Source organism: Pyrgilauda ruficollis, unplaced genomic scaffold (assembly GCF_017590135.1).
Source record: "Pyrgilauda ruficollis isolate IOZ18807 unplaced genomic scaffold, ASM1759013v1 scaffold187, whole genome shotgun sequence".
Classification (NCBI taxonomy): domain Eukaryota; kingdom Metazoa; phylum Chordata; class Aves; order Passeriformes; family Passeridae; genus Pyrgilauda; species Pyrgilauda ruficollis.
Genome location: NW_024517762.1, coordinates 1,801 through 28,276, shown reverse-complemented (window position 1 = coordinate 28,276; position 26,476 = coordinate 1,801). Strand labels below are relative to the sequence as shown.

Genomic DNA, 26,476 nt, shown 5'->3' with positions numbered 1-26,476 from the left:
CACGCGCGGCCGCGCGAGGCTCCGCCGCTGCCCTCAGGCCCCGGCCCCGCCATGTCGGAGCGGCTGGCCAAGCCCTCCTGCCTCATCGTCGCCAGCGCCGCCACCGCGGGTGAGACCCTCTCGGGGGAGCCCCGCCGGTTCGGGGGGAGCTGCCGCTCCGGCCTCTGCGGGCGTCCCGCGCTCCCCGTCCCTTCCCGGCGCCGCGGCGGGCGGGGCGGGGCTGTCCCCGGTGCGGCTGTCGCGGCGTGTGCCCTGTGGGTGTCCCGTGTGGTGTCCCGTGTGGCTGTCCCGTGTGGCTGTCCCGTGTGGTGTCCCGCGTGGTGTCCCGTGTGGGTGTCCCGTGTAGTGTCCCGTGTGGCTGTCCCGTGTGGGTGTCCCGTGTGGGTGCCGCACTGCAGCCGGGCTGTGCAGCCGCAGGTGTGCCCTCCCTGCGCAGCTGTGCTGGTTTCCCGTAGGTGCACAGCCGCAGGTGTGGGCGCCATGGGCAGCTGTGCTGGTTGGCTCCTCTGCCTGCGGCTGTGGTGGCTTTGAGGGGAAGCAAGGTCGGCTCAGATTGGGTGCTTGCGGGAAGAATCTTTACCTCTGAGGGTGCTGAGTCTCTGGTGCAGGTTGCCCAGGGAAGCTGTGGGTGCCCCATCCCTGGAAGTGTTCCAGGCCAGTTTGGACAGGGCTTGGTGCAGCCTGGGACAGTGGAAGGTGTCCCTGCCCGTGGCAGGGGGTTGGTAAGAAATAGGCTTTAAGGTCTCTCCCAACCCAAATCATTCCAGGATTCTATTCCTCAGCACGCAGCTTACCTGTAATGAAGGCTGCACATTTCTGATGTCTTAAAATCATTAAATCATAACAAAATAATCCTCTGAAATTATCTAGAGCCTTCAAGCTGAGCAAACACCCAAGCTTTTGTACTTTGCTGGGTAAAGTGTGGCCTGCATTGAACTATCACTGTTGTTTCCCTAAGGTGTTGGAATCTGTTTTCCAGGTGTTTCAGCCCAGTCGTTCCTTCACTGCTTTACTCTGGCCAGCTCTGCCTTTAACCTGCAAGTGGCAACACCTGGGGTGAGTGAAAATGGACAAATGCTGTGATTTCAGCCTGAAACCAATTGATATCTCAGTTGTAATGAAAAAATAATATAATTAATATAATATAAATATATTGAGAGGTGTTTTACTGGCCATAGACACTAAGGAACCTGTTTAATTCTGTTTTTTTAATACCAAAGTGACTGCAGCCTTTCTGTTGCATGCATTTGGACTTCTCTGTCCACTGCCTGTTCCCACAAAGAGTGGAGGGAAAACTGTTAGCACTAATTCGGTGGCAAAAATGGAAAACTTCAGTCTTTTGTGAGCTGAGGGCATCAGGAAATGTCACGGATGCTTGTGCAGTGATGCTGAGCACGGTGTGTGAACCGTGTTGTCCCCAGGGGAAGCCCATTGATTTTGTGGATGTCAACGAGGGCAACGCGCGCTGGGTCCAGGACTTCCGCATGAAATCCTACGCCAGCCCCGCCAAGCTGGAGTCCATTGATGGTAAGGGTGTCACCGTGGGCATGTCTGGGAAACAGGGCCTGCTTAGGGCCAGGATTTTAGGGGAGAATGACTCAGGAAAGGCAGGAAAGTTGTGTTTCAAGAGCTGCAGTTGTTGGTTTACTTTTTGTTTAAGAGGAAGTCCAAGCTACTGCTTTGCAGTTTTGTTGTTTATTTTGGAATGGTCAGTCTCTTTTAATGTATATGTAATATATACAAATAATGTCTGTGTTGTAAATAAGCACACACTACATTGTTACTTGTTAAAAATAAATATTTTGCTGGAGTAGGAGCCAGCAGATAGAACAGTTGTAAGTTTTTCCTGGCTCATTAAAAGTGTGTGTTCCTTGTCCTAAGGACCTTTTTCTCTCTTCTATGCAGCTTTATTGGTTTCTTTAGGTAATTTTTAACTGATATATGTGGGTTTGTCTTTTTTTTTCCAAATGTGCAGTGGATTTATGGTCAGGCTTTTTGTGTTTTTTGCCTGTCCTGCAATCAGTTCCTGCTTTCCTCCCGCCCAGGGGCTCGGTACCACGCCCTGCTGATCCCAAACTGCCCTGGGGCCGTGACTGACCTGGCCAACAGCGGATACCTGGCCAAGATCCTGCAGCACTTCAGCACTGAGAGCAGTAGGTGAACATCCTCGGGGGCTGGGCGAATGAAACACGGCTCCTGTGCTGCCTCTGCAGGAGCCTTGGGCCTTCAGAGACTCCAGAGTGTTTGCGTGGCTAAAGAGCATTCCAAACCGGGAAGGAAAAAGGAGAAGTCAAGGAGGGAAACAAATGTCTTAATGGGCCTTTAAAAAAGGAAAGGGAGACTTAGAAGAAAACAAAAGTGTCCTAAAATGTCTTAAAAAGGGAGTCCTAAAAGGAAAAGTGTCCTAACACTCTAACACCTAAGACTCTAAAAGTGTCTTAAAGAGGAAAAAGGGAGCCTTGAAAAGGAAAAAGAGATCTTAAAGTGTCTTAAGGAGCAATGCCAATAGCTTTTCAGAGCTTGTCTCAGAAGAAGGATTTGCTGCCTTACAGTGGTACAGAAATGGCTCTGTCCAAATCAGCAGCATTCAAGGCTCAGGGCCAAGTGTGGAATGTCCCAGGATCATCATTAAGGCTGCAGTTAATCAAGACTTGGGGTGTGCTCCACTTTTGAGCATTTGTGGAGCAGTCTCTGGACTTGGAGATTAAATCTGCAATTCTTGTTCTTCCTCTTACTGTAATAATAATAAAATAATTGTAGCAATTCTTAAGATAGACACTAATTGCTGCTGCAGTGTGCAGGAAAGCCCCTGCAACCTAAAGGAGCTTTATCAGTGCAGTACAACTTCACTGCAGCAGGGCAGCATGAGGCTCACCTGTGTTTTAAGTGCTTGGAGATGCTCACAAATGTGCTTTAATTCTTTTCTAGAGCCTATCTGTGCTGTGGGACAGGGAGTGGCAGCTTTGTGTTGTGCCACCAATGAGGATAAATCCTGGGTTTTCCAGGGATACAGCCTGACAGGGGTAAGTCAAGCTTTTACCTTGTTTTTGCTGTTTGGAGGCTTTTTTTGCTGTGTGATTTCTGGTGGTTTTGGTCTTACCCAGGAACTTCCTGTAAATATAAATTACCAGTTTGGTGCCTTGGTTTGTGCAGGATGTGCAGAGTTGTCTTTGACAAGAGGCCCAGCACTGAGTGCATGAAGGGTTTGTCCCACTTAAGTGGCATGTGGGGAATGCTTTCCCTCTGATTGTTCAGTAAACTTTAAACTGAAGCAAAAAAAAACCCAAAAAAGCTGGAAATTCCTGCTGCAGCTCTGCATTTGTTGTTGAGGACTTATAAAAAATTTTTGTTTGTTTGCTGAATGCTGGGGCTAAGTAATATTTCTCCAAGTGCTGTTTCTTTTTAAAAGGTAGAGGGAGTCTTAGGAAAAAAGTTAGAAGAAGTTTTAGGAAAAAAGGCTGCTTGTACAAACTGCTTGCAATTAAAGCAGCCAGTTAGTTACTGCTGATACTTTATTTTGTGTGCTCTGGTGTCACAGCCCATTTCATAGTGTCAGAGTGATGCAAATTGCCCTAGCACAGCTTTCTAGTGTGGAACATTTACATGGAAAATTAAGAAATTAAGATTTTGTGACTCACAAAAGCTATTAGTGTTGTCATGTGCTTCTGTTTGAGTTAAGGATTATTTATGACTCTCTCTGCATTGTTGCAGTCCATGATGAAATATTCTAAATCATGTTGTGGCCTAGCTATGGCTGCTGTGGAAACCATAAAATTAAATTCCTTGCTTTTGTGTATTAAAACTCTAAGTGCTCCTAAATTTTCTGTCTGTAAGCTTTTCCCATATTCATTCCAACATGGATTACTGGTTTTGGACTCTGCAGGTGGCACAGCATCTGTGTCCAAATATTTGTGTGCCATGGGCAGACAGGTCTGTGCCCTCCTGAAGTTAATCACACCTGCAGAAATTGTTTGGTGGTGTTATTTCCTCTTTACTTAACTCACTTAAGAGTTTCCAGTTTGCTCCCTACACAAAATCCATCAAAGCTACTTGTGGTCATTTGGCTGGGAGAATAGTAGAGGGAACGGAAATATAAATTTCAGGGAAGTATGTGCTGGTTTTGCTTGGCTTTTTCTGTACAAAAGCCAACCAGACTGATTTCCTTTTGATCTATTTCAGCCCTCTGTGTACGAGCTGGTGAGGCAGCCGAATTTTGCCAGTTTGTCCATTATTGTGGAGGATTTCGTGAAGGATTCTGGAGCTACATTCAGTGGTGGGTCGTGCCTGGTGTCTGGGATGGGCACTTTGTGTCTCCCTTGGGAAATGAGTGTTTGTGTGCTGGTTGTATCCAGCTGAGCAGGACCTCTCATCTGGCATTCCCATTCCCTCAATTACCAGCATGTCACTGGTCATTTGCAAGGCCAGCTTGGAAAGGGCTTGGAGCAATACTGGATAATGGAAGGTGTTCCTGCCTGTGGCAGGGGGGTGGGGCTGGATGAGCTTTAGGATCTCTCCCAACTCAAACCAGTCTGGGAGTCTGTCTGGAATGAGGAAACTTAAAAATTCTATTTGGGGTGCTGAGCAGTTGCTGGGAGATCTGAGCACACTGGGGTGTTGTAATTGGCCAGAAGAAGAGTATTGAATTTTTGTAGCATGGTGATCACAGCTCCTGTCTGGCATGAGTCTAGTTTATGTTGTGTTGTGAGGTAATTGTAACTTTCAAATACATACTTTGGGTTTTTTTATGATTAAAGTCTCCTGGTATGTGTACTTTACCCACCTGCTGTTAACTGAATCAAGGACCCAGTCCTGTCCTTTCAGAAAAGGATTTCCTAGAGAAATTTTTTCAGGATGAGGGGCTTGAGACTGCCCCTCTCTGCTGGGGTAATAGATCAGCACCCAGCAAATCTGTCTGGCCATAAGTTATGTGTTGTGTTGGGTTTATCAGTGGTGTGATCCTGGCACTGAGCCCATGTCCTCTGATGCAATCCCTGTGTTTTTCCTCCTGTGTTCAGCCAGCAGCCCAGATGCTGTCCATGTGGTGCTGGACAGGCACCTGGTGACAGGACAGAACGAGAATTCCACCCTTCCTGCTGTCCAGAACCTTCTGATTCTTTGCAATGTCAGGTGAGACAAGATGGGGCTTAAGAACTGGGAACAGCCAGTGGTGAGGTTTTTTTTTTTTTGTTTCAGGAATACTGTCTCTCAGAAGGGGCTTTTCCCCTGGGTTTTCTGCTGAAGTGTGTGTCACTTCTGTTTGATCAAGCCAGCCAGGCAATTTTGTCTTTTGGCAAAGAGCATTTGATTATTTAAAAGAAAAAGATGAAAATGTGTGGAGAAATGCACAGCTGTAGTGGTACTGGCAAAGTAAAATGCTGAATAGGCTTCACTAAACATTTCTGTTCAGGGAAACATCTCTTGTTTCTTGAGCTTTGGCAGGCTGGCTTTGAGACAGCTCTGATTTAGGATTCTGGGAATGAATGTATTTAATTTCTTTGGAAATGGCTTGGCTTGTTTGAGTGTCATCTTGTCAGATAGAAGAGCACATATGAATAACCACAAACCCCTTTTGTTCAGGTGTGGTACCAGTCCTGTCCTGTGTGCACTAACAGGTCCTGTCATGTCTGGGTGTGTTTCCTTCAGCAGGAAATGAAGGAGAAGGTCTGTTTGCAAAGAGGATGGATGAAGAGCCAGCAGGCTGAGGATTTCCATGGCTGTGACCTGGATGAAACACCCCTCTGAACCCCTGTCCTGGACTCTGAAGTGACTGTGGCAGTGTCAGGTTCTGTGTGGATGGAATGGATGAAGGTTGTCAGAAGCAGCTGGGACACACCCTTTTATTTTTGCTGCTCCATTTTCTCACTGCTTCTCTAGACCCTCAGTTTACAGATGTGGGGAACTGTCTTCTCAACCCCCCCAAAAGTTGGTGCTGTTAATACAAATTGCTGAAGCTGAAGGCTTTGCTCTGGGTTGGCATTGTGCTGGTACACAGCCTGCCCTTGTTTTCTTCCTGTTCACATCGCTGGAATTGTGTTCAGAAAGTTTGCTCAGCTTTTTTTTTAACATGGTCCTACAATTGTTTATTTGTTCTCCTTTGCTGATTATATTGTGGGTTTTGTTCTCTTGGAAATACTCCTCTCTGGGAGTACGATGCTGCTGTCTCTTGCTGGAATTTTGTGGACTAGGGCACTGAAAAACGCAGGTGGCTGATGTGGGCCCCATCTGAGGAACCAGCTGTAGGGTGGAGTCTGGACTCCTCCTTCCCTCTGAGCTGCAGGTGTGCCTTGAAGCTGAGCATGGAAAGGAATAACCAGACTGAGATTTTTTAAAAATTGTTGCAGTCTCAAACATACAAAATTATTGGAAAGTAGATAGATTAACTTTCAGATAATTGATTTTCCTTCCCTCTTGGAATTGTGGGCAGCATTTCTCCAGTGCCCTAAAGAAATGGGGTTGCATTTTTGTTTTCTTACCAGGATATTACAATGTTTTGGTTCTGACAAGTCATCAAGTAGGGAAATTTTCTCTTTTCTCTGTAAATCCTTTTTTTTTTTTTTAAGCTGTGTCTCAAGAATTCAGTGTGATTTGAAAAGACAGACTGCTGTGGGTTTTGCTGGGTCTTCTGCTGTTGCATTCCAGAGCTCAGCTTACAGAACTTTGGCATTGATGGAAATTAAAACCGGAATTTGAAATGAAAATTGTGCTTTGATAGATATTAAATTATCAATTTGCTTTGATAATTTAAATCTTCATTCCTAACAAGTCATCTTGGTGATTTGATGTTGACACCATCAGGAAATACTTTCAGCCTGGAAAGCCACATCTTGTTTGTGAAGTGGGAGACTGTATTGCCTTAGGGTCTTTGTTTCCATGGGATTTTGCCAAAATTGCTACATCTTTTCCCTGCTTACCTGTAAAAATAGAACATTGGTGAACAACTGTGAAATAGAACAACTGTGTCCTGTTTTCATTCCTTAAATGAGGTTCTGTCCAGGCTCATTCATCTGCTGCTAGGTGAGCAAACATGCTTTGTTCAGTCCCCTGTTGTACAATTTTTCCTTATTTTGTGGCATCCAGGACCTGCTGGAATTGCTCTGCTTGTGCCTCTGTCAGGAAGCTGGACAAAGCACACTGCTTGGGGACTTGATGGTGCTTTGTTTTTCCTCCCATATGAGAGCAGAAAAAAGATGAGTTCCTGTGTGTATTTTCACTCTTTCCCACCACACATCCACTTTTATCTCGTCAGCCATGAAGTTGTTCTTGGGAAAACTGGGGGAGAAAGGTGTGGTTGGGCAGCAAGTGGCTGGAGAGGTGATGTGTGCAGGTGTGTGTGGGCCAGCAGCAGTGTGAGGTGGCTCTGGATGTGGTGGGCTGGATTGTGTCACCTTCACAAGTCATGCTGCCAAACTGGAAGCCACCTGAGTCACAGAATCATGGAATTTAGGTTGGAAAAGAGTTTTTAAGATCAAGTCCAAGCATCAGTGCAGCATGTTCACCACTCAACCTCGGGTATCACATCCGTGTGTTTTCTGAACCCTTCCAGGCGTGGTGACTCCACACTGCCCTGGGCAGCCTGTTCCAGTGCTTGATGTCCCTTTCCATGAAGAAATTTTCCCTAATATCCAACCTAAACTTCCCCTGGCACAACATGAAGCCATTAGTGATGATAGCTCTTAAGTTCTTGTACAGTATGATGAATTTTAGCCAGGGATTGGAAAAAAATGTTCAAAAAACTGTGGGAAAAGAAGATCAAATGAACATAGGAAACACAAAGTTGTTGAATGTCACCCAGGTATGTTCAGGAAAGTTTTATTCTGTTCATTTTCCGTGCTAATTTTGTTCTGCAAACATAAAACTTGATAGTTTATTTGGTATTTACCTAAAAGGTGTTTACATCAATTAAAATAATGAAGTGGCATTACACAAAGAGCAAGGATTTTTGGCTAATTCTTGCATGTTAAACTTCCTGGGGGAAGAATTTAGGTGCCTCAGTTTATGTTCTGTACCTTGTGCTTGTTCCAGCTGAGGAGCCCTGTGAACAATCCCATCCCAGGCATCCAAGCAGTGGTGTTTATACTGAGGGGTTTTTGTCTCTCTTCTTTGTTTTCCAAAGAATTTAAAACCTTCAAATTTGGGAGATTTTCATCCTACACAAACCTTTATTGTTTCAGCATTGTGTTGTGCAATGCTTGGTGCTTTGGTCCTGGGAATGTTACCAGGCAGGCTTGTTTCCTTGGAAATCTGTTCCTGGTAACATCCAGCTGGTGGGTTTTATTATTTTATTTATCTGGGTGGGAGTTTGGTTTTATTTTTTAGTTTTTTTTTTTTTTTATTTTAATGGGACTCACAGTTTTACCACATTTTGGTTTTTTTTTTTTTTTTTTTTTTTTTTTTTTTTTAATGGGACTCACAGTTTTATCTCTTCTCTGGGCTTAATAGCTGGGACCACATCCTCTGTTTTCCTCTGATATTTTTACAGGCAGATGTGGAGGTACCTGCTAGAAGCATCAGAGTGCCCCTGCAGCACATGGAGCAGGATGAATCCAAAGGGATGAGTTGTGTTCTCAGATGTTGGCTCACAGCTGTAAAGGAGCACTGCTGTCCTGCACCCCACAAAGGATTTCTTCACCCAAAAAGAGGACAGCCTACCATCCCTAAGGTATGGGAGCCTTTCCTGGCAGGTTTACACCCAAGCTGGGAAGAGGGGTGCTGGTGCAGCAGTTGGGAAACTGCTTAACTCTGGAAAGCAGAGCCCCAAGACCTGCCTGTGGGTGTGATCTCAGTTTTCATGTTCTTGAGGATCCTGACAAGATGTTTGAGCTCTGGCCCTGTCTGCAGCTGGTGGTTGTTGGTCATACCAGCATGCAATTTGTGTATTAGCATATTTAATTAAGATTCTTTCCTTGGGGCTTCTACAGTATAATGTTGTAAAAAAAACAAAACAACTTACATTTTTTTAATGGAATCTGCTGCTTTGTTCATCTTGTGTGCATTCAAACAAGGGCCAGAACAGATGGAAGTACCTCTTTGTTCCTGCTTTACTTGAGTATTTCCAAATGGAACTCTCTGGGTTTGGTGCCATCCATACTGGCCTGTGATGGCTGTATTGGATAGACATAACCAGTGAATCTAAGGACTAATTTTAAATTTAATTCCATGTTGGGAAGGTGAATATAAATGGATGTACTTACTGTGTCTGTTCTTCCAACAGCTCTGCTTTCCTGTACCCCATTTCAGGAATGGAGGAGGTGCTGGGAGCAGCAGTGTGTCTCCCTTAGCACAGTGTGTGATGGAAGGAAGGAAAAGCTTTTCCAACCCCCCTCCAAGCTTTGTGTGTTTGCACAGAGCTGGATGTTGAAATCAGAGAGCAGCCACCACAAGGAAAGGTTGGGAAAGGTGCTGTCATTTTAAAATCAATGCTTTAAAGTTTATCTATTGATTCTTCGGGATTTCTCCAAATATCTGTGTTGTATCTGCCCCTAATTCCTGAGTCCTGTCTTTGTGGCTGTGAGAGCCACAGACCTTCCTAAGAGACAGGAGACATCTCCTGATGTCTTAATCTGAGGAGGTATGGAGATGTGGGAAATCCTAGAAGGAGTTTGTAAGCAGGGCACAGACAGGGCCCTGGGAGAGATCCCTCCATCTGCAGAAGAAAGGAGATGTTGAGGAAGAGTTAAGGAGTGAACACACTTTGTGTGACTGACTAAAGAGCAGTACAAGCTGAAGGTTTATGTGGTGCTTGGGGTTTTTTTTCATTTCAGAAAGGATGTGGACTTTGTGGCTTAGCCACGGATGTCAGGCACCTCACAAGATCCATGTGTGCTGCAGAGAAAGAACCCCAGTGCTGGGGAGGAAACACCAGCTGCCACCACAGGAAGGAAAGGATCCCGTGACTGACCCCGTGACCCCTCTTGCCTCCTCAGCTCGAGAGGCATCTGTTGGTAAGTGGAGTAAGGCTTAACTGTTACTCAGGCACCTTTTCCTACCTCTTTTTCCTCTTTCACTGCAGTATTTCATTCTCTCTTGAGCACCTTCTGCAATGCTTCAGTTTCATTTGATCTCCATGGTGTTACTGACCCAGTTGTGTCTCAGCTATGTGAGTGGACAAATTCCATGCATGTGAAGGTTGTGGCCTCACTCAGGGCGTAAAAGGGGTATTTATTCCAGAGGTTCCAAGCCTCTGACCAGCCAGTTTGATAGCACCAAGTCCCCAAATTCTACATGCCTGAATCCTTACCCTGCCCTGGTGGCTGCAGTGTTTGGTGTTAGAGCACAGCGACCTGCTCAAGGCAGGGGGGTGGAATGAGATGGTCTTCAAGGTCCCCTTCCAACCCAAACCATTCTAGGAATCTCTGTTGGAATTGTCAGTTTAGTAAAAGTGAAAAATGCAAAATAGGTTAAAGTGAGAAGGGATGTGCAGTGCGGAGTCCGATGGCTGTAGGGAGGGGCAGGGACAAGGTTTTAGTGCTGGCTTGACTTTGACAGGAAAAAAGCCTTCCTTTGGGCAGCCTGCTTTCTGCCTGGTCTGCCTCCCCCCTCACCAACAGCTGAGGGACAGGGGGCTGGATGAGTCCCCCGGGGACTTCGCCTCCCTCCGGCAGACTGGCACTATTCCCAGGGCAGGCTGGGAGGGAGCAGCAGCTGCCTGTGTCTGATTGTAGCTGGCTGTGCCTTTGGCTGGAACAGCAGCTCCCAGGTTGTTGTGGATGTGCTGACAGCAGAGCTGCTGTGTCACACTGGGGGGAGGATCAGTGCCTCCCTTGGTGTGGACAGAGCACGTGGCTGTCAGTGCTGGAGCCACACTGCTGCCTTTTCTCCCTTTGTTGTAAGTATAGGCAACTTTTTCAGGAAACAGCTAATTGCATCCGTGTATGAGCAGGGATCTCTTAGAACCATGGAATGAATCACCGAGGTTGGAAAGGACTGCTGAGACCATCAAGTCCAGCCATTTCCCCAGCACTGCTAAAGCCACCACTATCCCTGTCCCCAGGTGCCACATCCACGTGTCTTTAAATCTCTCCAGGGATGGGGACTCAGCCCTGGGCAGCTGTGCCAGCTTGGACAGCTTTCAGTGAAGAAATGTTCCCCAATATCCAGTCTAAACCTTCCCTGGCACAACTTGAGGCCATTTCCTTGTTGTCCTATCACTTGTTCTTGTCTCCTCTTCATAGAACAGGATCTGTATAAATGAGTATGTTACATATATATGTTTTGACATATATATGTGTCTCACAGGAGTGTTGGTGGGTTTTGTACCAAGAGGGGCTAGTGAAATCTGTGTTTGCTCTTTAAAACAACCTGAAAGTAAAAACTGTTTTCTTCAATGTGTCAGGACTGAAGACTTAATAAGGAATTTGGAGATCAGGCGTCTCCTGCAACAATGAATTGACCATGTTACAAGGCAAGTCGGTTTTAATTTGCATGTATTGACAAAAGTGCCACAAAAATTTGAAATTCCATTTGTCCCTTTGCAAATTGATTAAAAAAAAAAAAAGCATGATACAGAAATCTATCCATACACAGCATGATACTTGTACAGGTAAGACATTTGTACATCCACTGAACCTCAGGTGATCCGATCCACCTCAGCTTGGAGCACTCAGGGAAATGCTGATTATTATTTTTTCTTTTTTTTATTTCCCATTTTCAGTGCTGAACATTCGCTCCTAGAAAAAGAATAAACAAAGAACAGCTGAGTAAGAGTTTGGGAATGCTGCAAGGAGCTGCCAGTCACCAAATGCCTAGATCAGGTATACTGAGTATTTCTTCCTCAAAAAGCACAGTTTGATGAATCCTATGTGAAAGCCTCTCCACAATCTGACATAAGACTTTGACAGCAGATCTGCTCTTTCTTAGTGCCTACAAGTACAAACATGATTTATTTCCAGCTCACTACCTGCAGATTATTTGTGTCCTGTGCTGCTGCTGCCAGCTCAGAATCAGATTTAAGGGACTTCTCACTTTGACAGTTATCCTGATGAGCTGCCAGTCCTGCGGCTCAGGCTGCAGGTGTGGCCCACACTTGGCACCAATTCTTTCTTGGCGTGCAGTGAGGCTTACCAGGTTCAGTGAATTTAGGTGGCCTGTCCTACATAACCTGTCCAAAGACCTGCCCAGACTTGTTTAATCCTCAGCCACACCAGGCTGGCTGCAGTACACAGGAGGAGCATGATACCTACCTTTAACATCCTCTCCAGCTTAACGGCATCTGCAGCAAATCTCCTGATGCCATCAGAGAGCTTTTCCACAGCCATTTGGTCTTCGTTGTGGTGCCAGCGGAATGCCTTCTCATCCAGGTGGATCTTCTCAAGATCACACGCCTGAGCTGTGCAGGAGAAGGAGAAAAACAAACAGAGCAGGTGATCAGATTCTTATCAAATTCAGACTTCCTAAAATTGTCTTGAGTTCTGACTATTTCTAGTTGTTGGAAAAATTCTAAATACTCTCAGTATGACTTGCTGCAGGAGCACATTTGGGATGTGAGATTGAAAGTGCTCCTGATATGGCTGGAGGAGAACAAAGAGGAAAAAGAAAAAGGTAGCCTAATAAATCAGTTTATCTTAAAACAGTGTTTGTGTGTGTCATTATCTTGTACCTGCTGCAGAATGGCACAGCAATTCCAGGCCTATTCTGAGGAATTGTGTAACCACCCCACAGCAGTGAGACGTTCTAAGCAAATATTCTGAACAATTAGGGCTTTGATTATTTGGCAAGAACTAACAAAAGCTCGCTTGATAGCAGGCTCCCAGGCCAGCAGCAGCCTGTGGGCAGCAACCCATGGCTACAGCTGTGCACAGAGCTGCTTTGAGATGTAAACCAGCATTTCAATGAGGCTGCAGAAAAGGGAGAGTATCAGAGAATCCTTGAATTATTTGGGTGGAAAGGAACCTTAAAGCTCATTCAGTTCCACACCCTGGCCACAAGCAGGGACACCATCCACTATCCCAAATTGCTCCAAGTCCCTTCCAACCTGGGCTTGAAGTGGTGTAATGGGAGCAAGGATTCCATGCCATCATGGCACAGTGTCACCAGATCAAATCACTCAGTCTTGTGTATGATTAGTTTCTAATTTCTAGAGGGAAAACACCTCTTGGCATGTCTAGAGATTAAGATGAAGCCAGGTTTGGCATCTTTGCTACTGTTCAGTAAAATTTCATCCTGAGCATCTGCAGGTTAACTTTCCTCTTCTCTGCCTGTCCCGTGGGGAGAGGTGCAGAGTATGGAAGCAGACTCCAAACCCATTGTAGTCCAATTAGTGCTCAGTGTCAGTAGTTGTAGCAGTGATATTGTACTGAAGCTACAGTATTTCCTTCTGAGGTTACAATATTTCCTCTAGGAAATTAGATTTATTCCTAAAGCAGGATGGCAGCAAGTACCACAGCACTGACCAGAACCCCAGACTCTCAACACTGCAGAAGAAAGGAAGTCGGAACAAGCCCCCAGGAGTAGACTCACCCTCTTTGACACTGAGTGTGGGAGTTAACTTGACATGCTCTTTGCTGAGCTCTGCCAGGAGCTTGGGTGAAATGGTGAGATAGTCACAGCCCGTGAGCGCTTTGATCTGGCCCGTGTTGCGAAACGAGGCGCCCATCACGATGGTTTTGTAGCCAAACTTTTTGTAGTAGTTATAGATCTTGGTGACACTCTTCACTCCTAAAAGTAGGAACCAGCAACTTTATTTAGAACATGCTCAAACCCAGCATTTTGCCATGATTTTTATGAGTGAACTGTTTGAGCAGCTGTTGTTTTCTCAGCAGTGTGCTCACCTGGATCCTCCGAAGGCTCGTAGCTTTTCTTGTCTCCGTTTGCAACATACCAGTCCAGGATCCGTCCCACGAACGGGGAAATCAGAGTAACTCCAGCTTCAGCACAGGCAACAGCCTGAGCAAAGGAGAACAGCAAGGTCATGTTGCAGTGAATCCCATACTCGGCCTCCAGAACCCTGCAGACACAGGCTGGCTTAGAACAGCACTTTGCTCACCTACAGAATTCATATTCAGGAACGAGCTGCTAAGTTCTAACTACTGAATTCCTTGAGTTAATTTAGGAACGGGGTGCACTCGGCAAGCTTTAAAGTTGTCAGCTAACAGCAAATGTTTTGTGCTGCCAAACTCTGCTTTATTAATGCTGTTCCTCTAGCCACATGCAGCCAGCTTAGCAGGGTATTTCAGGAACTGTGGCCCTTGTATGAAGAAACTTTGCCTATTTCAACAGCAGGCTGTGGCAGGGCACCTTCCGTGCTCATGGCAGACTTCCTCATGCCGTGCTTTCAGCACTGCTGTTTATTGAAGTGCAGAATGCGATGTCAGTGCCTGTGGACGGGCAGGAGCATGCCGTGAATCAGCACACCAGGCACACACAGCCTTACCTGCCAGCCTGGATTCCTTCCCACGTTGAGGAGAGCTTGATGAGAATCCGATCTTTACCAACTCCTACTTCCTTGTAGAGGTCGATGAGGCGCCTCGCCCTTTGAATCATTCCTTCCTTATCAAAGGACAACCTTTAAGGCAAGAGCAGCATTGTTTAAAACTGATTTATTATTATTTTTTTTTAATTCTCTGCCCCAAGGCCCCATGGGAAAACATTGTCCTGTTTTATCAGCATTTACATGCCAACAGTAGGTTTGTGTTCTCAGATCCCTCCTGGACTGTCAGCCCGAGAAGGAAGTTTCTCATAATGAATTCAGAAGCTGAGCATTAACAAAAATTGGCATTGAGCAAGTTAACAGCAAAGTCCTGTGCAAGTCTTGAAAAAACTGTCCAAACAGATCTCTTTCTAAATTGAGCAGCTACTATCACAGAGAAGAGAATTAACAAAACTGCCACTGGAAGTGTGAGGTTTCCCTTGCGTAAGCAGCGAGAGGAAGATTATGAAAATCCAAGGTCAGTGCTACTTGTTTTTGTTACAGAGTTCTAGTCAAACTAAGGGAAACCCACACTTTTAAATATTAATAATGTAAGTCCTGCTGGTCTTCTAGGCAAAAAAAAATCTTTCTCCAACTCAAGTCACATTTTGTATTTACAAATATCCAGGATAACACAGAGGGAAAAGAGCCAACCTTGCATCTACTTCTGTGGACACACGGCCAGGTATCCTCTTCAGGATTTCAGCCCCAAATAATACAAAAAGTTTGTCAGAAGCATTTTTGATCTGCTCCTCTTCTGACCTGAAAACCATAAAGAGCAAAAGCATTTATGGGGGTAAAAAAAAGGTGAGTTTACACTTCACTGTGGATTTGAAGATCAAATTTCACAGCCCATTTAACATTAAATTCCAGAGTTCAAATGAGCCACTTCTGTCCTGCCAGCAGGATTAGCCTTTGGACACTCTTTTTCATGGTGCTGCTCCTTTCCTGAGCAAGGAGGGCCAGGTGTGAGCTGGGAAATGAGGATACACTTCTGAAAAACACATCTGGAATGGGCATAAGGATTTTTCTCAAAGTGTTGAGGCCTTTTGGGGCAGGAGACAAACCCACAAGTACAAGGGGGAAACCCCAGTACCTTGCTTGTATATAAAGAAGGCATTTTAAATATAGCTCTGCTGAGATGAAACCCCTCTTTACTTACCCACCAAGCTTCTTCCCGTAGGCAACAGCATCATCCACAAGCTTCTGGTATGCCGGCATCTGAGCCGCAGCAAGGATCAGGGAGGGGTTTGTGGTGGCATCCAGGGGCTTGTACTCATCTATGGCTAAGGGAAGAAAACCAGCCTGTTTGAAACAGCCAGCCAGCCTGAGAAATCAGAAGGGTTTTGCTCAGCCAGGTGAGAATGTAAACACTTGTTAATGACAGAGCACATCAGTGGTGCTTAAACACTGCCTGAAGGCTGGCTTGTGCCAGAGCACAGAACAAGTGGGCTGCAGTCACAAGATACAGCAAACTTTAAAGTTTATAAACTACAGAAATTGCCCAAAAGTAAAAACCTGTAGAAATGACGGATGGAGAGAAGTAGTACTAATTTCCAAACTCCATCCCAACCAGCACAGCTGAGCTCCAGGAATCACGGAGGGGAATAAAGAACAGGGGACCTTCCCTTCAAGCAGTCAGAAATGCAGGCTTTTGTTTGTGTCCAACTGATGGGGCCAGGACAGGTGAATTCACCTGTGAGACTCCAGCACCTTTTCTTACTGCTTTTTAAACCTTTTCCACACAGCTGCAGTTTCTCAGTGTCTGCTCTTCTCATTTCCTTGTCCTACCAGGAGGACACTTGACCCTTGGTCTTAGCCTAACCCCTGGACTACGCCTGTTCCAGGTGATGCCAGCTTTTGCTCCAGCAGGCTGTGGCACACATTGTCCGGCTGTAATCACAGCCTGGCACCAGGGCAAACGGGGCAGAGCCTCTGCAGGCCGCTCAGCAGTTTCAACAATACAATTAAAATGTCAAAAAAATAACAAAATCTATATTACCAGCCCCTTCTCCTCAGCATTTCTGCACAGGGATGAAACCCCGAGTGAGAGAGTGCAACTGTACTAAAAACAAGCCTTGTTTTTCCATAGATCCATCCCAGGCAATGATCAGGATCCTGGAGAAAGGTCAACTCCATACAAACAGCTCCTTCAGAACTTCAGTTCACGTGGGTACTGCTTAAAGCAGAGCAGCACATCAATGAAACTCCTTCTACAAACACCACTGGGAACCAGCAGCAGCAGCAACCACCTTCACCTCCTCCAGGGTTTAACCTGCCAGGAGCGAGCCAGGTAAGGCTCCTGCCTTGTTAGGCCTCTCAGAGTAACCCCCAGCTGATAAGAGCAGCCCAGAGAACAACTCGGGGATGTCCTGACAGGGCCAGGAGCTGGACTCGATGATCCCTGTGGGATATTCTGCAATCCTTACCGTGCCTGCACACAAACGCCCCCTTGGCCATCTGGGGGTTTGTTTTATTTTCTGTGTCTGAGCTGTTGCCACCCCTGTGCTCTCTCCACCTTAAGTTTAGTACTCTTAAGACATTTGACAGTGGCTGTTTGGGATTGTTTACTGTTACACCAGCAGGATTAGGCAAGCGGTGGAGGGATTACTGCAGGCCTGCTGAGGACAGGACAGGATTCAAGGGCTGCTCTGCACAACCCAGAGACACCCGGGGAGGGAGTTCTTGGCTCTGATGGGCCGAGCAGGCTCTGTGTCTGTGTCGGGCCAGGCAGCGACAGCTTGGGAACAAGTGGCGTTTTAATCGAAGGCCACCTCCCTTTCTCAGAAAGGAGTGTGCTGGCTCATTCTCAGCAGATAAGGGAAACAAAAGCACTCTGGCCTTATTTTTACATAATCCTGTAATGATTGGGTTGGAAGGGACCTTAAAGATTGTCCAGTTCCACCCCCTGCCACGGGCAGCGACACCCTCCGCTGGACCGGGTTGCCTTGAGTTTGGAAAAACCCCAAACACGTCCCAGATCTGGACAGGTCACTGGAAGAAAACCCGAATTCATTAGCACAGCAGAGCCTGGCTTGAGTCTGACAGCAGGCAGAGCTGGACGTGCTGGTCAGGGCACACTCGAGGGCAGACCGGGAGAAGATCACGGGAGGGTCTGGAAAATGTCCCGCCCGGCGGGATCTGCCCGGGACGGGACCGAGGCGCCGCCGCCGAGCGCCTCCCCCCGCCCCCCTCCGGCCGCTGGGTGGTTCGCTCCCCCCAGCGCGCGCCCCTTCGGCCGGGCGCGCCCACTCTCCGTGAAGGGGGGCGGGACAGGGGGCTAAGGAGAAGATGCGGTGACGGGATCCCCTCGCGCCGCCCCTCACCGTTGAAATCCCCGGTGTCGGCCACCACCGTGGTGTGGTGCTTGAGCTGGTCCAGCGCCGACTCCATCTTCTGCCGCTTCACGGGGGACACCGACATGTCCGCGGCTGTGGGGGCTCGCGTGCCTATAAGGGACGGTGCGTGCCCGGAGGGGACCGGCCTGCGCGCGCACCCGCGGCCCGCGCGCTCCCGCGCCAATCCCAGCCCGGCTGGGCGGCAGCGGCCAATCAGGAGCGCGGACACGAGACGGACGCGGCCGGGAGGAGCCGGGGCGGGGCAGCGGGAGGGAGAACGATTCTGATTGGCTGGTTCGGGGGCCGGGGGGCCGGGGCGGGCGGTCGCCTTGGCGACCCTGACGCCGCCATTGTCCCCAGCAGAGCGTGCCCGGGGCTCTGCCGGCCCCGGGATCTCCCGGCCCCGCGATCTCCGGTCCCCAGAACCACTCGGGGCTCTTCCCCACGGCCGGAGCGGCGCCCGACCCGCCCCCAAGCCGCCCGTCCCTCATGGCCGCGCTGGGCCCGGGCGCCGCCGGTGCCGCAAGATGGCGGCGGGCAGGCCTGAGGGGAGGCGGCCCTGAGGGGAGGCGGCCGTGAGGGGAGGCTCGGCGCCGCGCCTGAGGGGAGGCGGCCCTGAGGGGAGGCGGCCCTGAGGGGACCTTTTCATGCTTTGCCCAACCCAAGAAAGAATAATGCAAAGAAGCTTTAGGTTTAAGTCCTGTTTGAATTGAAACAGGTTCGTACTGTCTCTGGGTTTTTTGCCATGGAATAGAGACTCCCTTGTGAGTCATGGAATCACAGATTCCCAGACTGGTTTGAGCTGGAAGGGACTTTAAAGACCATCCAGGTTCACCCCATGCCACGGGTGGAACATCTTCCACTAGACCAGACAAGGAAAGGAGTTCAGCCTGGAGCTTTTCTGGTACTTAATTCTTATGATGTGTGAGATTTTCACCTCTGTTTTGCGCGCGGTGCTGCCCGGCTGCAGGAGCTCAGCGCTCTGTGCTCCCTCCCCTGCCGTCGTGGAAGGTTCGGAATGGCTTGTCGGGCACAGCTCCAGCCGCCGACCCAGCAGGGTTTGGACTCTTTGGACTCTTGGTTTGCCTAAACTTTATTTAGGCTGTAGAGGAGGTGTTCTTGTTAGTGTGGTCCTACTTGGAAAATGACCTCCCCTAAACATTTACAAAAGACATTACCAGTTATTTCAACTGAGTAACTTAATTACTGGGGAAAAGAGAAAACAAACTTTTGCCTCCTGAAACTGAGGATGGCTCTTGGCTGGAATTGGAGAACCCATGTAACAGGCGCTGAGTCAGGGGTTTATGCTGTTCCTTCTTTCTATATTGTTCCACTTAGGATGGCTGCCAGAGTCATCTCCCTTCCAGATAAGCACAAATGTGCTTTTGTACGGCCTTGTAATGGTTTGCCCCTATTTTTAAAACACAGCTATCCAGACCATAACACCCTTCCTATTGAATGTCAGTCCCCAAACCCAAAAGGAAATGTGTGGTTTCAGACATTTTGCTGAGTTTCTGAAACTGTCAGTGTCAAACCATTATGAGAACCCAGTGAAAGAGACAGAGATGGATTTATAAGTATAACTTAACTATTTTAATAACTCTGGTACAGTGCATGGTTATGTCATTGTCTCCTTCGCTCAGTTACATCAATGTACAGTACTTTATAGCAGTGTCTGCAGGCAGTACAAACAGAACAGATGCACAGCTCAGTCACATGGAAATTTGTAAAAGTGACCTCTGCAATAAGGTCTGCTGAGATTTTGTTTTGGGAAGTGCTCCTGCGGCTCCCAGCTTTACAGAGCTGTCGTGTACACTCCTGTTAAAATCCCAGATAACTGTAATTCCCTGTGATTTGCTTCCTCTACACCCCAGGACTAGAAGGTGGTGTGTTTCCTAGCTCAACATTTGTTTTTATTTTCATTTTAGAAACTTTTTCACCTCCTGTGCTTGCCATCCTGCTTCCCTTCTCCACCCTAATCCAGCGCCAGGGCTTCTCAGGAGGATTGTCCTCTTCATCCCTCCCTGACAAGGTGAGTGCCCTTCTCAGATCCCAGCAGGGCTGTGACTAAACCCAGGATCCCCCCTTGCCTGCACCCTCATTCTGCTGGTGCCAGCAGTGTCCTCTTTAAATGAAGAAAGCAGATTATCCGTCGGAGACACTTGGGAATAAAGGCAGAACTGAGGAGCACTGGTGCTCTCAGATGAAGACACGAGTTCCCCAGCTGTGTTAAAGCTTTTTCCATTAAATGTGCAACAGAGACACAAATTTGGGCAAAGACTCAGCTCGTGCTGAGAGAGAAAACCCAGCTGTGCCTGGGCTGCGGGCAGCTCTGGAGCTGTGTTTGCTTCACTGCTTTGCAGTCAGGTTGGTCTGTCAGCTAAACAGAGACAGAAATGCAATGTGCCAAACTTGCTGTGGACTGGAACTACGCTGCTTGCTTCAGCTGTGAAATTGTGAGTAAATTTTGGAAGCATAATCACTAATTCTGCCTCTAGGGAGAGAAGTTCTCCTCACCCCCTACTTACAGATTGTTATGTATAAATGCACATAACTTTATGAAGGAAAACAGGAAGTCAAGAGCAACATCCTGTGCTAAATTAGATTTTTTTTTCCTTGTGCCCATGTATTTGGAGTTAAAGCTGCCTTTCCCAGTGTGCTTTGGGGTTTCAGCTATTTGGGAATCATTTCAGCTGACTTTTTACAGGGAAAACGTGAAGGTGGGGACGAGTGACCAACCCTGGGAAGGGCTGTGGGCGTGCCTGGGACGGGAGCAAATGGTCAGGGCTTATCTTCTCCTGGCTGAGGCCGGGTTTGGCAACACCACAACATTCCAGTGCAGGATCAGTGGCCCAGGGAAGGGCTGCACAGCTGCCCTGAGCCCAGGCTGTGCATCAGCAGCAGTGGGCAGGTGGAACTCACCTGTGTCCACATTCAGATCCCTTTGTCTGTCACTCCTGCTCCTTTCTAGGCACTGAGAGCTCATTTCAGCCGCTCAGAGCCAGCACTAACTGGTCCGTGGATTTAAGGAAGCAGCCAGACTTTGGGAATGTGTGTTGCCATTCCAGCCTTGTCCAGTGAGGGGGCACGAGGGACAGGAGGGGGACAGGGAGTTGTCAGCAGCCTGTGCTCATGGGCTGCAGGGGACACTGCACTGAGGAGGAAATGGAAATGGGGCTGCCTTAGGTTGCCCAGAGGGGTCGTTACTCCCCATCCCTGGAAGTGTCCAAGGCCAGGCTGGACAGGATTTGAGCAACTCGGGCTTGGGAAAGGCGTCCCTGCCCATGATGGGGGCTGGAGCAGGATGAGCTTTAATGTCCTTTCCTCAAACCCAAAGCAGTGCAGGGCTCCAAGCCTTATTCCCGTGGTGCAGGCTCCAGGCCTTGAGGCTGGGCTCTCCTCAGCTGTGTCCAGGCCTGCTCTGCCAGCGAGGGGTGGGAGCAGGGACAGCCCTTGGAGAAAAGCTCTGGGGGTCCTTGTTTGAATCCAGCCCTTGTTGTACCTCCAGCCCCTGTGAATCCTGCTCTGATCGCATGCACGGAAAATTTCGGTATAAAATATATAGTTATAAAAAAAATACTTCATGCAAAATTAAAACACCTTTCCCAGTGGGATATGGTCTTATTGTCAACCCTTCCCAACAGTGTTCAAGGAATTGTCACTCTGGTGGCAGCTGGACCCCAAGGGGAGCTCTGCTGCCTCCGGCCTGGCCGGGAATCATTGCTTTCATTCCCTTTTTTCCTGCACTACTTAGGGCTAAGAGCTGAAATAAAGCAGAGAGACTTTAATTAGCAGAATCAATCCTTTCCTGGCGGCGCTTCATGATTTCTTGGAGCTCTGACTCCCCTCTGCTTTTCTGAAATGGAAACAAAACAGGAAGTTGGGATTGGAACTTCAAGCTGTAGTTAAATTACAGTATTTAATGAATGCTGTAGGAGTAGAGCTAGTTTCAAAGGGATAGGTGATATCAGTAAAAAGCAGATTAATTAGTGGAAACAGGGGGATCTTATGGATTTGGGGCCTTTTGCTTAAAAGACACTTCAGAATTTTTACATGTGTTTTATTGCTGGTGTAGGTTTGGTTGCATTTTTTTCCCCAAATTATGTTTCTTAAAATGCCTCCTTAATGAGCTATCTGACACTGCTGGTACAGCCCCCCATTCCATCAGGAATTATCCAGAAAAACACTTACCTCCAGCTGGTTCTTCTCCACCGTGATCTTGCTGTACACTCTGTTTCCCTCATCACCACACACCTTCTTCAGCTCCTCTCTGTTGAGGGAGAAGAGCTGAGCTCCGGTGAGGATGCCCAGGTGTTCCACGGTCCTGGGGAGACACAAAGTGGGAGATGATGGATGTGCTGCACGTGGCTCGTGCCAGAGGTGAGGAGTGGGAGATGGGAGGCTGGGAGCTGCACTGGGATCGTATCACAGGGCCCTGGGGCTGTGCCAGGGTGGCAGCTGATTCCAGTGGCATTTCAGGCCGTGGGTTTAGTTCGTTGATTATTTTTCTCCAAGAAAATGTTTATAAGAAAGAATGGGAGTGCGTTTGGGCTCTGAACATCCTGGCTATAGAGCCTGGATTTAAGAGGGTTGAAATCTAACTTGCAGCACAGGCTCTGTAAGTAAATCCCAGTGACTTGTCCCAGGTGAGATGGTGCCAGCAGCCTCCCCAGCTCCTTCTCCAGGGAAGGACGAGCGTTTCATGTGGCAATAGAGCAAATCTTACTCTTTGCTGAATGACTTGGCCTCCAGCCAGGCTTTGACTTCTTCAGTGCTGGATTCAAAGGTGAGGGGCACAAAAACTTGCTGAGGCTTTTCCACTTTGAAATTCCTGTGGGGAGGCTGAATTTTATTGTTTGTGATCTTCTTAAGCAGTTCGTCATTCAGCTCATCCATTTGGTGAATAAGTTCTGTAGAAACAAATAGGGAATGAAAGCAAATCTTCAGTCAAAAATCCCATTAAATGTGTTTGTGGGGAATTGTAAGGAAAATGGGGGTGTGGCTCAGCATTTTTATTTAAATTCAGCCCAGAAAAGTGTTTCCCATTTTCCTGTGCCCCTGTGTTGTGGGAATTGTAAGGAAAATGGGGGTGTGGCTCAGCATTTTTATTAACTCTGTAAATTCAGCCTAGGAAAGTGCTTACTTTTGTATTTTAGTCTAAAGAACAAGCTTAGGTGCTCTGTTGGAGCAATAAGGTGAGTGATGACATTTGTACCTTCAGAATACTGCCAGGAACAAACGTGTACAGGGAGGTCACCACGGTTTTGGAGGCTGGAGGGCTCTAGAGGACAGTGGGGAATCTCCCCCTTCCCCCTGAGCCAAGAGTCTCCCTTCAGCTTTTGAAACCTCACTTTCTCTTTGGGAAAAACTGATTTCTGCAGTTCTTGTGCAGGATGAAGGAGAGGAGGGATCACAGAATCCCAGCCAAGGGATCTAAAAAGCTGCTTTATGGTTTCTTGCAGTGTGACTGGGAGAGAACCTCACTTTCACCTGTTTTGTGAACACATTTACAGTGGCACCATGTTGTTTCTCATGTTTCTAACTCACCCTGTTCCTCCTGCCCCACTCAAAGGACATAAACCCCTCAACACCCACCAGCTCCTGCTCCAGGTGTGCTCCGGGGTGTAAACTGATCTGGCAGAGTCTTTGATCCCAGTGGTGCTCTCAGGTGGTGACAAGGGACACGGTCCCATTCCCTGAGGGCTGGCGTTGGTGCTGGGGCTCTGCTTCAGTTTGTCATCTTTCTGGGTTTGAGTTATTTAGTTCCCTTTGGGCTGGTGAAATAAGGGAACTGCCCTGCAAACTTCACAGCAAGAGGGGAAAATCCCAGCTCCCATGAGGCAGCAGAGGTTGGGGGGATGGACTCTGTGTTTCCAAGAACCATGTTCCCATTTTCCTGTGCCCCTGTGTTGCCATTTATTTTCCTCCCATCACCCCTTGGCTGTTGCCTGATGTTGACAGACAGATCTGTGAGAATCTACAATTGGAGAGTTGGGATTGAGACCTTTTCAGTCCTCTCTGCTACTTCTAGTGAGTGATTTGCTGATCCCAGAGCTCCAGGTTTTGCTCCACAGTGGAACAGAAGCAGCAGGAAGCACAAACTGGGAGTGAGGAACACACTCATGATGAGATGAGCTTGAAGGTTCCTTCCAGCCCAGGCCATCCTGTGATTCTGGGAAAACTCCAGTGATCTGGCGTTCATCCAGTGTCACTTTCCCCATGAAACTCCTGAGGACTGTGGAGAGTAACTCGGTGCTATGAACAGATTCGTGTCCAGCAGGGGATGAGCAGGGCACGACAGGGAGCTGTTGTCCTCCCTCCTCACCGTGGTTGAGATGGGACCGATGTGTTTGAGCTGAGGAAGTGACACAGCCCAGCACAGGCAGCCTGTTCCAGCTTTGGCTTTGAGCAGAGCTCTGTCACTGCTCACGCACCACCAGGGAAATGGAGTTGGTGCTGGCTGCTATCCCTGGGAAGGGGAGGGGACACACCTTTTCCCAGGAGGGGTCACGTACCTCCAGGATTTCATCCTTCAGCACCGAGAGCTCGTTGGCGTTTCGCGCAGTGAAATCGTAGCGGATTTTGGCAAATCTCCTGGGCACAGCCATTCCCTGGGCCTCAAAATTCCTGCAGGAGAGAAAAACTGGAGTTTTAGTGGAGGCCCATCTTATAATGGAACCAAATGTGGGTTCACTGATGGAACAGGAGTGGTGGTGGCCGGGAGTTTGCATTTGGAGGGGCAGAGTCCCTCTGCTCCTCTTTTGAGGAGGATTTTCAGCCCTTGTTTCAGTGAAATCCCTTGTGGCTGGGAAGAAGCAGGCAAACCAAAGCTGTTGGGGTTTGATGTGGGGCCTTCCTGGGGGGCTGTGAGGCAGCTCCTGGAAGGGTGGAAGGAAATGATGCTTTAGGGGCTGGGGGGGATGACACAGCAGGACCCAAAGGCTCTCCTGCAGCTCCAGGGAAAGATGAGGTGTGAAACCCTCCCTGTCCTTCCCCGTGGAAATAACTGCCCCAGATGCCACAGCAGGGAGCAGCTGGGGGAAGAGGAATTGAAAATCAAAGCAGGCAGAACCCACTGGAAATCTGTGGGGTTTTTGTCAGGCAATGCTGAGCTGCTGGCACAGAATTCTGCAGGTTCCCAGGAAAAGTGAGTTTGGATGTTTCTATGCTAAGATCTATTTGGGCACAGGGGAAGAGAAATGCATTTATGTGTTAGCTTGGGACACCAGAATACACGGTTTTCAAAGTTGAATTGGCTTTTTGTTTGAAGAGAGACAAAATGAATATGGTAGGTTGTTGAAAATGGTGGAAAAGTGAAATGAAAGGTTCTTTTTTACCCAAACTGAAAAGTTTTGCTTTGTTTTGTTTTGTTTTGTATTGCCTGGCATAGGGAAATTTTGCAGATCTCATCTTTTTCTTCTCCAGCTGAGTAAAGTGTTGTCTTTTTAATAAAAAAATATTTGCTCTATGTAAAAACAGTCTTGCCTTGAGAAAGGACAGGTAGGAACAATTTTAATGCACTTCCCAGGGATCTTTTTGCTTATGAAATGTAACCTGCACAGATACCTGATGCCATATTCACAGGGGCTCAGGTGCTCCCTCAGTTTAGGTCACGCTGTTGTAACTCAGGGCAATAATTGCTTCCAGCACTGCCAGCAACTGTTTTTCCCTTTCTGACCTACTGGCTTTGCCGGTGGTTTGAAATCCATGTACTGGGGAAACTCACTTCCTTGTGAACCTGTAAAACCTGGCGTTGGAAATTGAGCCCATTGTGCTCAGTTTAAATTAATTTTCCTGTCCTCATTAGCTGTGTTAGGTGGTCAGAAGGGGGTTGAAACCACTAATTTAGTGCTGGATACCACAACAGTGGTTGCAGGGTTGTATTTAGCTCACGTGCTTTGGGACAGCTCATGGTCTGGTTATACCCCTGTGGGACATTTCAGTTATTCCACCGTGGGGGAGAGCTTGGAGGAGTCAAACTGAATCCAGCAGGCCAGGGAGGGAGCGCTGCCTTTGCCCAGCAGTGCCCTGAAGGCCAGGAAGGGGAGGAAATCCCAGTTAGGTTGGAATTCCTTCTTCTGTGGCTTTCCAGAAATTAACTGAGTCAGGAGGGAGGAGTTTGAGGCCGGTGTGTACTTTGTGTGCGCCTGGACTGTGCAAGGGGACCTGTGCTGAAGGTTGTGCTCCTGCTGGGGCCTTCGGGACACTCCTCTGCAGCCAAGAGCTGAGGTGTAAATAACTGTAGTGCTGGGGGGTGGCTCTTTGTGCTAATTTGGGGTCTCCTGGCTGGAAAACTTGTTCAGGCTACTCTGAAAAGAGCAAGAGCACAGCAGGAAAAAATGTCTGTCCCAGGGCTGTTATCCTGTCAAATTAACAATTCACTTGCAATTTTTTTTTTTGTTTTCTGATGTGATATCCATAAGGCAAATTTGCTGTTGAGGGTGTGGAAGGCAGGTAAATACGTACAACACCTATCCCAGGAGAAGGGAGACTCTCCTCTCCTCTCCTCTCCTCTCCTCTCCTCTCCTCTCCTCTCCTCTGGTGCCACCCTGATAGAAGGCACCTGATCATTTCTCTTCCAGGATTCCATCCTGCTGTTTATGGTTTTCCTGTGCTGAGACAGGTGGAAATGTTTCCCTACATGTGTTGTCTGCCAGTCATTAAAAACAGACTCCAATCTTCTCGTGTAAATGAAATTCTCCTTATTTTTCTCAACCTCACCGAGAAAACTGGA

General features: G+C 47.8%; 3 protein-coding genes across 4 annotated transcripts; 1 reads left to right on the top strand and 2 right to left on the bottom strand.

Moving 5' to 3' along the window:
- Positions 1 to 6,933, top strand: GATD1 (glutamine amidotransferase class 1 domain containing 1). 2 transcript variants are annotated; one of them, XM_041465140.1, is made up of 8 exons: positions 1 to 109; positions 980 to 1,056; positions 1,422 to 1,527; positions 2,046 to 2,153; positions 2,929 to 3,023; positions 4,180 to 4,273; positions 5,016 to 5,127; positions 5,647 to 6,933. In XM_041465140.1, the coding sequence occupies exons 1-8, from the start codon at positions 52 to 54 to the stop codon at positions 5,651 to 5,653; spliced, it is 657 nt and encodes a 218-aa protein (XP_041321074.1). In that variant the 5' UTR covers positions 1 to 51; the 3' UTR covers positions 5,654 to 6,933. The 2 variants fall into 2 exon arrangements, with proteins under 2 accessions (XP_041321074.1, XP_041321073.1); XM_041465139.1 differs by having other exon boundaries at positions 5,644 to 6,933.
- A 4,473-nt stretch (positions 6,934 to 11,406) lies between these two features.
- Positions 11,407 to 17,972, bottom strand: TALDO1 (transaldolase 1). Its single transcript, XM_041465230.1, has 8 exons — positions 17,731 to 17,972; positions 15,567 to 15,690; positions 15,059 to 15,166; positions 14,369 to 14,500; positions 13,767 to 13,942; positions 13,456 to 13,653; positions 12,180 to 12,325; positions 11,407 to 11,666 (listed from the first exon to the last, which is right to left on the bottom strand). The coding sequence occupies exons 1-8, from the start codon at positions 17,825 to 17,827 to the stop codon at positions 11,634 to 11,636; spliced, it is 1,014 nt and encodes a 337-aa protein (XP_041321164.1). The 5' UTR covers positions 17,828 to 17,972; the 3' UTR covers positions 11,407 to 11,633.
- Positions 17,973 to 19,308: 1,336 nt separating this feature from the next.
- LOC121352364 (epidermal growth factor receptor kinase substrate 8-like protein 2) lies at positions 19,309 to 22,697 on the bottom strand. Its single transcript, XM_041465233.1, has 3 exons — positions 22,469 to 22,697; positions 21,934 to 22,066; positions 19,309 to 21,598 (listed from the first exon to the last, which is right to left on the bottom strand). The coding sequence occupies exons 1-3, from the start codon at positions 22,636 to 22,638 to the stop codon at positions 21,527 to 21,529; spliced, it is 375 nt and encodes a 124-aa protein (XP_041321167.1). The 5' UTR covers positions 22,639 to 22,697; the 3' UTR covers positions 19,309 to 21,526.
- Positions 22,698 to 26,476: the final 3,779 nt, after the last annotated feature.

Coding starts and splice junctions, on each gene's coding strand:
- GATD1 (XM_041465139.1), top strand. CDS start 52: ATGTCGGAGCGGCTGGCCAAGCCCTCCTGCCTCATCGTCGCCAGCGCC. Junction 110..979: donor CGCCAGCGCCGCCACCGCGG/GTGAGACCCTCT, acceptor TCTGTTTTCCAG/GTGTTTCAGCCCAGTCGTTC. Junction 2,154..2,928: donor GCACTTCAGCACTGAGAGCA/GTAGGTGAACAT, acceptor ATTCTTTTCTAG/AGCCTATCTGTGCTGTGGGA.
- TALDO1 (XM_041465230.1), bottom strand. CDS start 17,827: ATGTCGGTGTCCCCCGTGAAGCGGCAGAAGATGGAGTCGGCGCTGGAC. Junction 15,691..17,730: donor CGACACCGGGGATTTCAACG/GTGAGGGGCGGC, acceptor TTCTTCCCTTAG/CCATAGATGAGTACAAGCCC. Junction 15,167..15,566: donor TACGGGAAGAAGCTTGGTGG/GTAAGTAAAGAG, acceptor TATGGTTTTCAG/GTCAGAAGAGGAGCAGATCA.
- LOC121352364 (XM_041465233.1), bottom strand. CDS start 22,638: ATGGATGAGCTGAATGACGAACTGCTTAAGAAGATCACAAACAATAAA. Junction 22,067..22,468: donor GCCAAGTCATTCAGCAAAGA/GTAAGATTTGCT, acceptor GTGTCTCCCCAG/GACCGTGGAACACCTGGGCA. Junction 21,599..21,933: donor TGGAGAAGAACCAGCTGGAG/GTAAGTGTTTTT, acceptor TTTCCATTTCAG/AAAAGCAGAGGGGAGTCAGA.